Source organism: Peromyscus leucopus, chromosome X (genome assembly GCF_004664715.2).
Source record: "Peromyscus leucopus breed LL Stock chromosome X, UCI_PerLeu_2.1, whole genome shotgun sequence".
Lineage (NCBI taxonomy): Eukaryota > Metazoa > Chordata > Mammalia > Rodentia > Cricetidae > Peromyscus > Peromyscus leucopus.
The window spans coordinates 32,748,665-32,764,582 of record NC_051083.1 but is presented as its reverse complement, the minus strand read 5'-3'; the positions used below and the strand labels follow the sequence as shown (position 1 = coordinate 32,764,582).

Here is a 15,918-nt window from a genome sequence, read left to right as displayed (position 1 = left end):
ACCATCCCTGCTATTTTGTTTAACATATTTATCAGCTATAGAAGTTTTCTGGTGTAGTCTTTGAAGTCTTTTATGTATAAAAAGGCATATCATCTCCAAATGATGATACTTTGATTTATTCCTTGCTTATGTGTAGACACTATATTGAGTATGGAAAGAGTCTGATTAAGTGGAAATGTTTTGTTGTTTTTGTATTGTTTTGTTTTTCCCCATTTAGAAGGAATGTTGATATGTGTACTTGTTATAAAGTGCCTTTATTGTGTTGAGATATGTCCCACATATTCTTCATCTCTTCAGGACTTTTATCAGCAATGTTGAATTTTGTTAAAGGCCTATTCTCTTATCTTTTTGAGGTGATCATGTGGTTTCTGTCCTTTGGTCTTTTTATATGGTGGATTATATTTATTGATTTACATATGTTGAATCATTTCTGCATGTCTGGTATGAAGCTGAATTGATAGTAAATAATCTTTTTGATGTATTCTTGGATTTGGTTTGTAATATTTTATTGAGTTTATGATCTATATTCATGATTGATAATTGGTTTATTGTTTTCTTTTTTGTTGGATCTTTGTGTGGTTTTGGTAACAGGGTAATGATGGCCTTGTAAGAAGAATTTAGGATTGCAGAATAATTTGTAGACTAGTGTCATTAATTCTCTTTTGAATACCTGGTAGAATTATATGCTGAACCATCTGTCCATTGGCTTTTTATAGTTGGGAGATTTTTAGTTACTGCTTCTATCTTACTAGGAGTTATGAATCTACTTAAATTACACTTACTTTATCTTGATTTAACTTTGATAGATTGTATATTTTAAGAAATTTGTTTCCTTTAGGCTTTCCAGTTTAGTGGAATACAGATTTTTTTTAAATATGCGATTATGATTCTCTTAATTTTCTTAGTATCTATTGTAATGTCTTCCTTTTCATCTCTAGGTTTGCTAATTTGAATCTTGTTTAAAATAGTTTTCATGAGTAACCCTTGAAAACTTTTAAAGATATGCTTAAAGTTTTTTGAGTCATATGATAGTGTTTTTAACTATATCATTTTCTTTAATTTTTGTTTCTAAGCTCTTTTCTCAGCTCTTTCAGTGCACAGTGCCGAGAACACACCGCCTTCCTCTGCTGAACAAACAAAATCTTCCACTTCTGAGAAAACAAAGCCTTCCACCTCTGAGAAAACAAAGTCTCCCACCCCCAAAGGGGCTCAATCTTCAAAGATGTCTCCACGGAAAACAACTATTGTACTACCAGTAACAAAGGCCAGCAAGAAGTCAGGACAAACTAAGCCAACTGGAGATACTTCAGCTACTAAGAAAGGCATTACTATTAAGATTGTCCTACCAAAGAAAACAGGTGGAAAGTCAGGAAAAAAGGTTAGTCATATCTCTTGCTAATTTGTATTGTAAGTCTTTGTATTGGAGTATTATTTTTAACATGCAGGTTAGCAATTTACTAAAACTATACTGAAGGTTTTAGGACTGTTTTAAATGTATAAGGCTCTTTTTGTCTTAGTAAGGTTTTCTATTTTGAGAAACAAAAGCAATTTATAAGAAACTTGTACTTCTATATTACAGTTCATCATCAAGGGCAGTCAAGGCAGGAACTCAAATAGGTCAGAGAGGGGAGCTGGAGTTGGGTGGGACAGTAGTAATATCTAAAGTAAAGTAGTCATTGGACAGAATTAACTAGTATTTACTGATGATGAAAGAACAAAGAGTAAATGAGTTGGAGAATAGAATAGAAACTATCCAATGTGAAAAACTGGTACAGAATTTAAAATACTGAGAAAGAGAGTAAGTTGATATTTTTGTTACATGTGTAATTAGTCAGGAGGAAGCGAGGCAGGGGTAGATTGGGAGAGGAAAATAGTGAAGAAATTTTTTTCTTATAATCATTTCTAGTCCTGCACAGTTTACATCACAGATAGATATAAATATATAAATAATTTACATTATGAAAACCTGAATGTAGAAGATAAGGATCTATATAATTTTAGTTCCAACATCTTATGTGAAATGGTACATTATGAATTTTTATTTGAAATTTATTCAGGTAAGGATGAGCCTCTAGTCATAATGTAAAAAATGTAGAGAAGTATGTGTACCTAAAAATCCAAGGAAGAAAATAAAATGCAATTTTAAGTATTCAAATAACCCCTCAAAAGATAGGATAAGTGGAACCACTACAACAAAAAAAGAATAAAGGAAACAAATAGAAAGTGCATAATAAAATGGTTTACTCAGAACTAAATATAATAATAATTATGTTAAACATTAATGATTTAAATTCTTCAATAAAAGGCTGAGATTTAAAAAACTGAAATTTTAAAAATAGTGTCTATAAGACATGCACTCTAAATATAAAGGTAAAAATCTTATACATCTAATATGTTCATGTGATATCAACATAACGTTTTTTTCTATGAATGTTTGCCATATGTAAAAATAATGTCGTTTTTAAAATACGTACATTATCATTTCTGTTTAAAACATTGAAAATTTAAAAAAAATCTGTATGAAATATTTGTAAATATATTATGCTAAACATAAAAAGATTACTATAAAGCAGTAACATTTTAAAGGGAAATAAAATTATGAAAAGTTGATCTTGAAATTTAATGTGAAGTTATATTTGAAAAAACATGTATTTTCACCTGCTCAGAAAGTTAGTGTAATAGTAGCAATAATACCTTTTGACTCCTATGTTTTCTAGTATCAATACTAATATAATTTTGAAAAGGTATTTTGGTACACATTATTTAATGATAGAGATAAAGAACTAGTAGTATATTTCATAATTTGTATTTTTTCAAAAGTATCATTTCAGTTCACTATTATCTAACTTCATTATTTTATATGAAAAATAAAGATGTTCACAGTTTAATAACTGAGAGTTTTTGAACTATATAAAATATTCTTAAAATACACTCCTTTATGAAATATCATTTTTTCCTACATTTTAGATGTTTAGCACAGGGGCTAGAGAGATTGCTTAGCAGTTAAGATCACTGACTGCTCTTCCACAGGGCCTGCGCTTGATTCCCAGCAACCACATGGCAGCTCACATTCCTCTGTAGCACCAGTTGCAGGGATACAATGCCCTCTTCTGTGGACACAGGCATACAAATGCAGGCAGAACATCTATACACATAAAATTTAATTTAATCAAATTTAAGTTTAGAAACTTGAAAAATTTTGTTAGTAAATTTTCTAAATAGTTGTATTTGTTCAAGTTGAAATATTAAACGTTATCTTTCATCAAAGGGTTCAGAATTTTGAAACATTGAAAAAACAAAATTTGTAATTCAATACTTGGCATGATTTACTAGTCCACTGTGAATCCAGATAACAGTCATTAATTTAAAGTATATTGCAGCAACCTTAAATGATACTCTTGTGTTTTACTCTTTTGTCTTTTTGTCGTAATTTTTCTAGGCACAAGAGTCTTTTCTTGTGATAAAGCAGATGTGTTTGAAAGTAGCTCCTAGAAAAAGTCCAAGATTTTACATAAGCAGAATACTAGTAATATTCAACTGTGTTTAAGAGATACTTGTCTCTTATGTGCAGCAAGCAGTCTTCACCAAATTACTTACAATTTTATGAAGATTATTGGTGGCTAGACACAATGGCAATGAACAGCTGCTTTCTAAAGCCCTCTGCCTTTTTGAGGTTATTTTTGCCTATTAGAAAAGAGATTTATAGAATTAACAGTGATAAAACTGTCTTGCATTAACCCTCAAAAATTTTTTGAGGTTAACAGGTTTTACATAGTTAACCAATTTGACTAAGGTATCAACAGAATATACGATAAGGAATCCTACCTAGCCTTTTGGTCTCTTTCTCTGGCACCTGAACAGCTTGTGGGCCTGAGTTCATTTTCCAAAGCATTGCAGGTCTTGGTACCCAGAAGGTTTTCAGCCTTTTTTTTTAAACTAATGATTTTGTGATCCAGTAATGTCTATCTTTTTTTTTTTCTCATCTAGAAGCTCTTAAAAGAGAACATATACCTGAATTCTTTATTCCTTTTTTTAAAACAGGAAAAATGTATTCCAGTTGTTTCTTCTACATCTTCAGCTTCTCTCAGTTCACTGATGAAAAGCTCTTCATCTAATAAGTCTTCTGCAGGGCCATCTAAAATAGTGATGTCTACAGGTAAGTTAGTATTTTCTAGAATGAGTAAATGTATTTGGTAAGCTAGTAGTTCAGCTTTATGTTAAGCAAAACCAGTCTATTTCAATAAATATTCAACATTTTGAATTTGTGTCATTATCAAATCTTTCTTCTTTAATTTCAGAGTACTTTGTCATTTTGTATATGTGTTTTCCAAGGTAACTCATGCCTTTTGAAAATAATGTTTCTGTCAAAGGACATGGTGATTTTAAATTCTTCTCTGGTATGTTTGAAAGAGCACAGACCAAAGCAAATTCTTTTTTATCATCCCCTATATATTTCCTTAATCTTAATTTTCCTTTCATTTTTATTTTGTATGTATGAGTATTGTGCCTACATGTGTATTTGTGCACCATGTATGTGCCTTGTACCCAGACAAGAGTGTCAGAATGTCAGATATCCTGAGACTAGAGACACAGACAGTTGTAAGCTGTCATGTGGGTGCTGATAAGCAAACCCAGTCCCTCTGGAAATAGCAGCCAGTGCTCTTGAGCCAGCTCTCTAGCGCCCCATTCATGTTTTTAAAAAGTGTGTCCTATTATTTCTTTTATATCCTTAATTACCTCCTTTATACTCTCACATTTCCTTTTTTCTCACTTAAAGGGCATTATTTTTTGAAATACCACTTGTTTTTCAAAGATTCATTTAGCACACTTCATTTCTTATTATTTATGATTTTTAATCCACTAGCTAAATGAATACAAGTTGATCATGTCTAATCCAAGAATGTGAACTTTGAACCTTTTGAGCACTGACATGGCACCAGAAGTAAAAATCACCTGACTTCATATGACAGGTTGCAATCAAAACACAAGTGCCCCCAAATTATTATATCAGACTACCTTCAGACTTTGTGTATAAAGTGTATAAGAAGTATACATGAATTTTATGCTCAGACTTATGTCCTATCTCCAAGTTATCTCATTATGTTTGTACTAAATTTTCTGGTACCAATCATTTCATCTAAGGGATGCTCAACAAGTGAGGTAAAAATATGATAAAACATTGAAATCCTTCTTTTGCTTTACTTCCTGAATGTATTTGTGCCATTATCACCTTGGGCTGAGGTTAATCACTGCTTCATTTTTGTGACAGAGCATATCCTTCTGTCTGTTGGGACAAGTTAGATTACCATATATTTCCACCCAGTGAAACTGAAATGAATGGGTTTTTAGTATACTAAATATATATAATTTTTCAGTACAGATGAATAGCTTAAAATGTCCTTGATTTAAGAAAGTAATAGTTTTGGTAATGATAAATGTGCACGTTTTTATAGTACACCTTGATTTGCCTTTGTTGATTTAAATTATCTGTACTTGACACCGTAATTATAGATGGGAAACTTCTATATTGTATGTTTTTATTGTACAAAGAAAACAGTTTAAAATTTTCATCAATGAACATAGGCATACACAAAAGGAAATTTTTATTTTTATTTTCAAACTTTATATCATTAGAAATTACCATTACATATACCTTAAATACTATTGGTGATTTATAAGAATTCAGTCATAAAAGGAGTAAGGATGACCAATTTTCACAGGAAATTGACATACTATATGTACAATGAACTTGAGTAGGTAGAGAATTGGGAAACCTCTGGGAGAAGTTAGAGGGGAAAGATCACAATTTAAAGAATAAGAAAAACAGGAAACTACTCTTTAATTTTTGTACCATTTCTTGCAATAATAAATTAAGAATGATGATATGATACTCCTAATTCTTCTCAGCCATATATATTATATAATCAGTTTGAGTAGAACTCTAAAATATTGAATAAGCTCTTTTTTTTTTGCTATTTGCATGTTCAGTACCTTTATATAATATGATAATATATCTATTTGCATATTTTCAGTAGCAGAAATGGTCAATGATATGAACTATATTTAAATTTCCTTTAAGTGAAATCGCTAGTAGGATATGGCAATTATGTAATATTTTCAGAAAATGTATTTTAATTCATCTCATTGTTTATATATATTTTTTTCAAGTCTGTGTCTATATAAATAAACTTGGAGATTGTGGCCCCTACCTGGATCCACAGAAAGTTCAGCAGCTGCCTGACCACTTTGGCCCAGGCCCTGTGAATGTGATTCTCCGGCGGACTGTGCAGGCCTGTGTGGATTGTGCCATTGATGCCAAGGCTGTATTTCTATTTCTTAAGCCAGACACTCGAGGAGGAGAAATAATTACTGGTATCCTAATCTAATTCTTTATTCAACTTCTGTTCTAAATTTGATTTGAGGTTTAGAAGGGCAGACTATTATTGCATATAGATTACTTATAATATTTATATTATACTATAATATTTTATTATACTGATAGAATAAGTATACTGGTTATATGCTTAACATATTTTAACTCTTATTTGGAAAGTTTACTTTTATCAAAGCAGACAGATGAGAGTAGGTATTATGGCATATACCTATTCCCCTTGTACTCAGGAATCTGAAACAGGAGGATTACTGTGACTTTAAGGGCACTCTGGGCTATAAAGTGCCAGGTCAGCCAAGGCTATATAATTGAGACCCTGTGTCATACAAACAAACAAAAAACAAAGAGAGAAAAGTAATATAATAGTATAAGTTTAAGTAAAAGACACCAATTTTTTCCTTGAACATGCTTTGATAAGCCAGGAATTTAGGCATGGTTGACATAAAGTTTTAATTTTTATAGAAAATCTCTAAGCAGCTTTAAAGAATAGTGTGACACAAAAGAAAAATCTCATTAAGATAAAATGAAAAGGCTAGGGATTATAGCTCAGGGGTAGTATGCTTGCCTTGCATGTACAAGGCCCTGAATTTAGTCTCTAGCACCATAAAAAATTTAAAAAATAGGGTAGGATAGAGTAGGTTGTAGCCAGTGTCTATCATGATTGTATAAGCAGATACCATCACATTTGTACTCAGGAGATGTTTAGAGTAGAAAGCTTACTATAAACCAAGCCATTTCTCTTACCCTGCTTATAAATGTTTAAAATAGAATTTTATCAATCCCTTTTTACATTTCAAAACCCGGAAAGTAGACTTAAAAGTACATCTCCTGAATTGATTCTTTTGTTATTGTATTTCTCATCTGTCTATGAGATGACTGATGACTGACATTACCTCCCCACTTCATAGCCTCCTTTGATGGGAAAGTTCATACCGTTGAGCTCCCTCCAGTGAATAGCGCATCATTTGCACTTCGCTTTCTTGAAAATTTCTGTCACAGTCTGCAGTGTGATAAGTTTTTGAGCAGCCAGCCTTTCAACCCTAAGGCTCGTATTGATGCCCCTCCTACAGACCTTGATCAAAACAAACCAGGTAAAAAAAAAATAAAAGTTTTTCATACTATATATTTAACGAAAGTGTGTGTGTGTGTGTGTGTGTGTGTGTGTGTGAGAGAGAGAGAGAGAGAGAGAGATAGATAGATAGAGAGAGAGAGAGAGAGAGAGAGAGAGAGAGAGAGATAGATAGATAGATAGATAGATAGATAGATAGATAGATAGATAGATGGGGGAAGGGGTTAGGAGCAGTACACATATAGAAGCCAGAGAATAAGTTTATAGAGTCAGTTCTCTCATTCCATCTTTGCATGGGTTCCAGGAATTGAACTCAGATCTCCAGGCTTGCATAGCAAGTGCTTTCTCTGCTGACCGTTAATATGCTTTTATTTTGTGTTTTAAACTTGGGAATCTGGGTATTTCAGAGTTTTTCTGTAATCCTCACGCATTTAGCTACACAAAACTAATGAAAAACATGTAGTATATAATTATACTTTCTTCACATAAAGTGGAGAAACTTAATTTCTTACTGTATTCCTAGTGAACTTGAGAATTAATACCAATGTGTTATGTTTTGCTTCTTTGTGACTAGTTGATAGTTACACATTTTCTGTTAGGTTCCGGCATGGCTTTAACATTATTGACCTTAATCTAAAGAAAGCAGCAAAGACTATTGAGCCCATAGATTATAAAGAATAATTTTCTCAAAATTAGCTATGGTTACCTGTCTTTCATAGACCCTCAAACTGATGGCTAAAAAAAAATGAGTGCAGTGTTGTCTTATAGAACCAAATGTGATATTCTTGTTTCTGATCTCTACAGTGAAAAAGTTGTTTGAGCTTTTCGGCCACTTTTTGGAAGAAAAGTTTGTTATTCTTTCATATGACTATTGACAGGCAACCGTGTTCTTGTTATAGTAGAAGTTTATGTATATCTTAAGAGTAGCTAAAAATCCAGGTATTAAGCTGCTTTGTTTTCTGGCCAAATGCTACCAATTCTGGAACTATGGAATACCATGACAGACTTAATCTGTTTAAGTCCAGTGTATTCCAATCAGGTAGAAGACTGGGGTATCATCTCCAGTTATTCATTTTCAGGTCTTTGTGATAGATCTCATTTTTTTCATCATAAACTATTGCCTCTGTTTCAGTGAAGTCTGTCCTGATGTTCCTTCCTCTCCCATTTCCTTTCCACTACCCTCATCCCATTCAGAACCCTATTGCCCCACCACTTCTCTGGTTTAGTTAAGTCATCTCCTAACTGGCGTCCCCTTTCTGGTTTCTCCCTGCTGGTATAGCTGCCCAGTGAATCCCTTTGAAATAAAGTTATGATACAGGAAGTCCTTGCATGAAAGTACAATCCATAGTCATAGTCATAAGGTGTTGGAATTTATCAAATTTGGGTTCCAATGCTGACTCTGTAACCTGTATACTAAAAGGACATGAATTTGGGCAAACCCGAAATTTTAATTCAAGGCCTGATGTTAATTAGAATTATACTTTATGGACAAAGTACTGATCCTCCCTGATTCTCAGTTTGCCTTTCTCCAAAGTGGTTACTTTCTGAATTGTGAGGAAATATGTATAGCCATGTCAGTTGTCATAGACCTATAATCTCAACTACTAGAGAGGTTGAGGCAGTCCAAAGTCTATGTGAGATACAGCATTGAGTTCAAGCCTAGCTTGGATGCCTTAGTGAGATTCTGTATCAAAATAGAAAATAAATAGGGGATATAGCTCAGTGGTAGAGTGCTTGCCTGTTGTGTGTGTGTGTGACCACAGGATAAATAAAATTTAGACATATTCTCTAAATATTTCTAAATTATTGAAAACACACACACATTTTATTTATGTATGCATGTGTGTGAAAGTGCCCACAAAACCCAGATCTCTTGGAGCTTACAGGCATTTGTAAGCTGCCTGATGTGGGTTCTGGGATCTGGTCTCCAACGTTCTGATAGAGTAATAAGGGCTCTTAGCTCCTGAGCCATCTCTCCAATCCAATTCTTTAATATATTCTTTCAATAGAAATACCTAATAGCATACAGTGAGCCTGTTAATAATAGTCAAACAATTGACACTGTTGGTGAAGTCATAGCATGCAAATTACTTTGAAACAAAAGTACTTTGGGCCGATAATACAAAAATACCTGACTATAGTAATTATAACATGTACCCCTCCCCCCCTTTTTAAATCAGTAGATGAGGAACTAAAGGAAAGGAGAAGCCTCAAACGATTTTCTCAGCAACCTCTATCTTTGGCTCCTGCCTCATCAAAGGCTCCCAGAAAGACTGGGCGACTCTCTAAAGGTAAATGGCATTCATACACACACACACACACACACACACACACACACACACACACACACACACACACACCAGAAATGAGAAAGAAAGTCCCTCAGTCACCACCTATTTATGCTCTTGGTGTGATGGTTTTGAGGGTAGGAAGTTAAATTCACCTACGTTTAGGTTACTACTTTGGTCACTGAGCACTGCATTCCTTTCAGAAATATATTTTTGCCTGAGTTAAAAAAATGACTTAGCATAGCCCTATCCATTCTGCTTTGTATTGCTTATATCTAAGAGAATGAGAGATAGAAAAGCATATCTGCTTTCTCCAATTAAAGTGTAAGCAAATGTGAAAAAACAACAGTATGGTCATGAGGAATAGTTCTGAAGAATTGTGCTCCTAAGAACAAATGGTTTTTAGAAGTTTACAGCTTTGGTGGCAAGATTGGAAAGATATACTAAATTGTCATAAGAAACATAGATGATGGCCTAGAATCAACATGGATTTTAGGATAGTGTCCATTACTATATATGATAAAAAAGAGCTGTCTGTGTATTTTGTGTTAGATGCTTGCCTTTCAGTAGAGCACTAACTGATCTGTTACTGGAGATAAGGTATTTTTCTTGATTCAGAATTGAACACATATATGTAATGTATTTTAATCAATCCTTACCTCATTCCTTCCCCCTCCAACTCCTCTTCTACACCTATACCATTTCCTTCCAATTTCAAGGTTTCACTCTCTCGATTGTTGTGGTTATTATTATTATTTAAACCTACAGAATCCACATAGTTCTGCTATTATGTGCATACATATGGGACTGTCTACTGGAGTGTAGATTCTCAGGGGCTGCATCCCTGAAGAAAACTGTCTCTCAGCAGCAATCAATTGTCAGTAGTTCCTTGGCTAAGGGTGAGACATCCTAAGCCCCTTTCATATGTGCTGGAATTTTTGTCTAGTTTAATCTTGTGTATGAAGTCACAATTTGTTAGTTTATAAATGCAATTGCCAAAGTGTATCTAGAAAATACTGTCTTTTTGTAGTTATCCACTGCATCTGGCTCTCATAATCTTTCTGCCCCCTTTTCTGAGATGATCCCTAGCTTTGGGGTCACAGTATGGTATAGATTCCACTTTAGGGCTGAGCACTCTGTAATCTCTTCATTCTCTACACATTGATCAGTTATAGGTCTCTGCTAATCTCCAACTACTGCAAAAAGAAGCTTCTCTGAGGAGAGTTGAGAGACAACACTTATTTGTGTGCATAAGTCTCTAGGAGTCAGTTTAATACTATGCATGTTTAGCAGAATAGCAGCATTAAATTCTCCCCTAGGATCTGTAACCTACCTATACTGTCCCTTGGCCTCATTAACATGCTAAACATGAGTTCAATCTTAAGAAGGCCTTAAATACAATAATACAATACAATCAGAAAGTGGTTACTTCCATAACATTCATACCACTATTGTACAGTACATATATCTTGATAAACCATAATTGTAATCGCTTTCAGGGTTCATATGTGGGTAAGACTAGTCATTACTTTTCTCCCCTAATAGTATGCCTAGCACCACCCAGTGTGATGAAAGCTAGTCAGTAGCTTACAGGTCAGAACATCTTTATTTCTCTTTAGCAAGTAGGGTCTTATCATCAAGGTCCGTTGGGGAGGGGTAACCAAGAGCAATAGTAATAGCCCTGGTTATAATATTTACTGGTCTATGAAGCCCCACTGACCAACCACTTGAAAAGAAATAACCTTTTCCTGTCACTGACATTTTATTTGATAGCCTATCATGTCTATGAGAGGCCCCATTTGAACTTTTTATGTATGTATATATTTTAGGAAGCTTGTACAGTAGCAGGTTTCCATTTGGCTGTTTCAAAAGTCTTTAGTGTTAGTTCTCTCTCTCTCTCTGAAAATTCCCTCCTCTACTCTGCCCTCCAACCCCTAACTCACTTGACCCTTCATGCTCCATTATTCCCTGTTCCCTGTTAATATTTCCTGTGTTCTTTCTTCCTTCTCTTAAAAGCACCCTCGTGGACCTTTACTGGTTTCCTGACTTCTATGGGTACTCCAGGTTAAATACACATATCTGAAGATTCAAAGCTGGAGTTCACTATGAGCAAAAATGGGAAATATTTGTCCAAGTCTGGGTTACCTCACTAATAGTTATTTCTAGTTCCATCCATTTACTTGTGAATTTCATAAATTCATTTTTCATAACAGCTGAATAATATTCCATTGTATAAGTGTACCACATTATCATTCGCCATTCATCAGTTTATGCACATCTAATCAGTTGATGCACATCATGGCTGTTTCCATTTCCTGACTCTTGTGAATACAGCAACAGTGAACATGGATAAACAAGTATCTCTGTAATAGGATATAGAGTCCTTTGAATATATACTCAGGAGAGTTATAGCTGGATCATTTATTTTTAAAGAAACTTCATACTGATTTCCATATTGGTTGTACCAGTTTATACTCTCACCAATAGTGAATAAGTGTTCTCCTTTCCCCACACTCACACCAGCATTTGTTGTCACACCAACTTTTTTGTCTCTTATCCATTCAAACTAGGGTAAGATAAAACCTCAAAGCAGTATTAATTTACATTTCCCTATGGCTAAAGATATGGAACAGTTTTTGAATGTTTCTAAGCCATTTCTATTTTGTCTTTTGAGAACTTTATTTAGTTACATGCCAAAAATGTTAAATTGAGTGTTTTGTTGGTGCTTAGTTTTTTTAGTTCTCTGTATATTCTAGACATTAGCCCTTTATGAGATGTAGAGCTTGTAAAGAATTTTTCTCATTCTATAGACTGGCTCTTCACTCTAATGATGGTGTCCTTTGGTGTACAGGAGGTCTTATTTTTCAATCATTGATCTTAAAGCCTGCACTACCCAGAAAAGGTCATTTCAATTAATGGTGTTGGTTGAACTGGATAGATACTCTAAATTGATCAAAGATCTCAACATAAGACCTAATACACTAAATCCAGGAACAATATTAGCAACATGATTAGAGGTTGTTCTGGTGATATTTTGGATAAACTCAAGAGATTTCAGACGAGAACAATATTAGCAACTTGGCTAGAGGCTGTTCTTGTGATGTTTTGGATAAGAATATGGCTTCCTTTTGTCCTTGTCCTGAGGGTCTTCATGAGGTTAAATTAAAGTTTTGGATTAATTTCATCTGTAGAAGAGATTTCAAGACAGCTAAATAGTGACTCTGTCATGTGATTATTAGTGATCACTCTTATGCTGATCTACAATGAAAAAGAACAAGCAGGGCTACAAGAAATACAAAATACACAGTTTGAGTAGAAAAAGACCAATGGGAAATTTTATGGTGGAGCCTTGGTTTGTGCTGAAAATGATTAGGAGAATGGAATAAAGGGAATAGTGACCTCGGGGCAAGATCCCACCCAGCTAATTTTCCAACATGTGAAAAGGCCTAAGGTATTTATTTTATTTTATTTTACAATACAATTCAGTATTTTCTGTTCCTTAAGAGCAACAACAAATCAAAGTTCAAGGAGGGAGCCAGGTTCCATCCCAAGTCGGTAGCAAAACTTGGCAGCTTCAGCCCATGCTCTGGTTTTAGAGTCAAGAAGGATACAAGAGTAAAGAGGTTGTAGAATCTTCCTAGACCATTAAGGAAAGCTGCTGATGCCAGGAGTGTGTCAGGGAAGTCTCTGCATGGAGGCCCAGAAAGGCCATTGCATGAAGCTGTGAAAGTTAAGTCTGGATTATATTGGAGCCCCCAGGATATTGGAGATGAACTGTAGGATACCTTCCAAGGAGAGCTGCACATAGTGAGTAGAACCAGTTCAAGAGAGAGAAATGAGCCAGGTGGTGGTGGTGCACGCCTTTAATCTCAGCACTCAGGAGGCAGAGGCAGGCGGATCTCTTTGAGTTCGAGGCCAGCCTGGTCTACAGAGCAAGATCCAGGACAAGCACCAAAACTACACAGAGAAACTCTGTCTCAAAAACCAGAGAGGGAGGGGGAAGAAAGAGGGAGGGGGAGGGAGGGGAGAGATGTGTTGCAGTCAGCAAAGCTGGAAGGGCAGAGCCATCTAAGCCCTTTGACATCTGACACAGAACTATAGGATTTGAAGTTTTCCTTGCTAGGTTTCCGTCTTGCTTTGGTCCAGTATTTCATCACTATGCCCCTATTCCTCTCTTTTGGAATGGTAATGTGCATTATGTGCCATTGCATGTTGGGTGTATATAATTTACTTTTGATTTTATAGGGGCTTACAGTTAAGAAATCACCTCAAATCTCTGAAGAGACTTTGGGCTTTTAAACAGTTTCAATGTTGAAAGACTCTGGGGACTTTTAAAGTTGAACTAAATACATTTTGTATAATGATATGGCTATAAGCCTATGGGGACCATCGAGTGGAATGTGGAGGAATGAGAATGGCACCCATAGACTCATAGGGTGGAATATTTTGTCCCCAATCGCTAAAACTATTTGAGAAGAATTAGGAGGTGTAGCCTTGTTGGAGAAGATATGTCACTGAGGGAGGTCATTGAGGTTATAAAAACTCATGCCAATCCCAGTTGTTTCGCGCTCTCTCTCTCTCTCTCTCTCTCTCTCTCTCTCTCTCTCTCTCTCTCTCTCTCTCTATCTATCTATCTATCTATGTATCTGTCTGTCTGTCTCTGTGTCTCCCTCTCTCTCTGCCTGCCTGCCTGCCTGCCTGCCTCATGTTCATGGGTCAGATGTCAGCTCTCAGCTACTGCTCCCGCACCATGCCTGCCTGCCTATTCCTTTGCTTCCCACCTTGATGGTCATGGACTCTAACCTTCTGGAACCATGAGCTCCCAGATTAAATACTTTATTCTGCTTTTGTCATGGCAATGGAAAAGTAAGACAGCCGTCTAATAGTATTTGAGCTCTTGAAGATAATTTCTTTTCTCCCTGTAGTATTGTCTCCTGAGGGACATGGCATGTCTAAAATGGAAAGTTTTTCTGAAACTTCTAAGAATTCATCAGTAGGTGATTCTTTGTATCCTGCACATACTTCAGCCTCCAAGAGTGTTTCTGACATTGTGTCAAATACTCAAGTATACCAATAGTTATGAAAAAGTCATCTACTTCAAAGACATAAGTACATTAAATTCCAATGGAAGAAGAAAAATGAAGGTATATTCAAGAATATTTCCTAGCCAATGTATTTATATTTTTCCTTGAGGATTCCATGCCTGACTGTTCCTCCTGAGTACATCTTAAAATGCCAAAATTAAAGAGGTCAGGTTCTCTCTTTCACATTGGAAGGAACAATACTATTGTGGCTGTTCCTGTCCTCATAGCATCACAGAACTGTCTCTGGGGATTTGGACCACCAACCATATTTGATAGAGAATTCTCAGAGTAGTAGTTCTCAAACAGATTTAAGCAATTCCTGAGGTACTGTGAGGACTCTGAAACCTCTCATGACTCTAAGACCAAGAAGGACACATTCCTTCTCCAATTTTCTGATGTGCTGTCATATCTGTTGAGACCTGGATCAGGTCTCTGACAACCTGTTTCTGTAACACCATTTCCCTAATCACCACATCCTCTGTCAATCTCTTAGATATTCCAAGAAAAGTTGGAATCTTATTTCTGTTTAAAAAAAGAAAGAAAGAAACAGAAAAACAAAACATAGCCTTTCCTGCTGATAACCATTTTAAGGGTTAAGAGTACAGGAGAGTGAAGGAAGTAATAAGTGTTCTAACCATTTTCTCTAGGCTGGGTTGAGCAGTAAAGAACATAGAAAGCAAGTGACTTCATTGTTTTTTTTTAAATCATGGATGTTATCTATGAGCAACCTCACTATACACTTCTATGACACATTTAATATTATCCCTTCTATCCTACCCTAACTCCTGTAGTGATTGTTTCCGTTTTTAAAGTGATATTGTTTACCAGAGGTCTAAAGATTGATATTTATTCCATAAGAAATAATATGAAATGTTAATTCTAAGTTTGTTAACTAAATATCAACTTGTGATAAAAGGCTTTCTTAGTAAAAGGATCTAAACAATTTTATTTGGCTGCATACATAATATCATTTTTTAAATTCATTGAAGAATAGCTACTGGTAAACATTTTCAGTGAAAAAGATCTCAGAAGTCACTTGACTATAATTCCTGAGACAAAAAGGTGGCTGGACCAATCCTTGAATCT

The 15,918-nt window shown here is 35.0% G+C and overlaps 1 protein-coding gene across 11 annotated transcripts in view; it reads left to right on the top strand.

Annotated features, from left to right (window-relative positions):
* Scml2 (Scm polycomb group protein like 2) overlaps nt 1-15,918 on the top strand; it is a 124,185-nt gene that overhangs the window by 103,087 nt on the left and 5,180 nt on the right. For 10 of the 11 annotated variants that reach the window (XM_037198894.1, XM_037198898.1, XM_037198897.1 and 7 more), the window contains 5 exons: nt 1,074-1,378; nt 4,042-4,156; nt 6,169-6,372; nt 7,300-7,482; nt 9,641-9,751. In XM_037198894.1, the coding sequence (XP_037054789.1) occupies nt 1,074-1,378; nt 4,042-4,156; nt 6,169-6,372; nt 7,300-7,482; nt 9,641-9,751 (918 nt within the window). The remainder of the gene's footprint in view (nt 1-1,073; nt 1,379-4,041; nt 4,157-6,168; nt 6,373-7,299; nt 7,483-9,640; nt 9,752-15,918) is intronic. The other variant, XM_037198892.1, reaches the window with a different exon arrangement.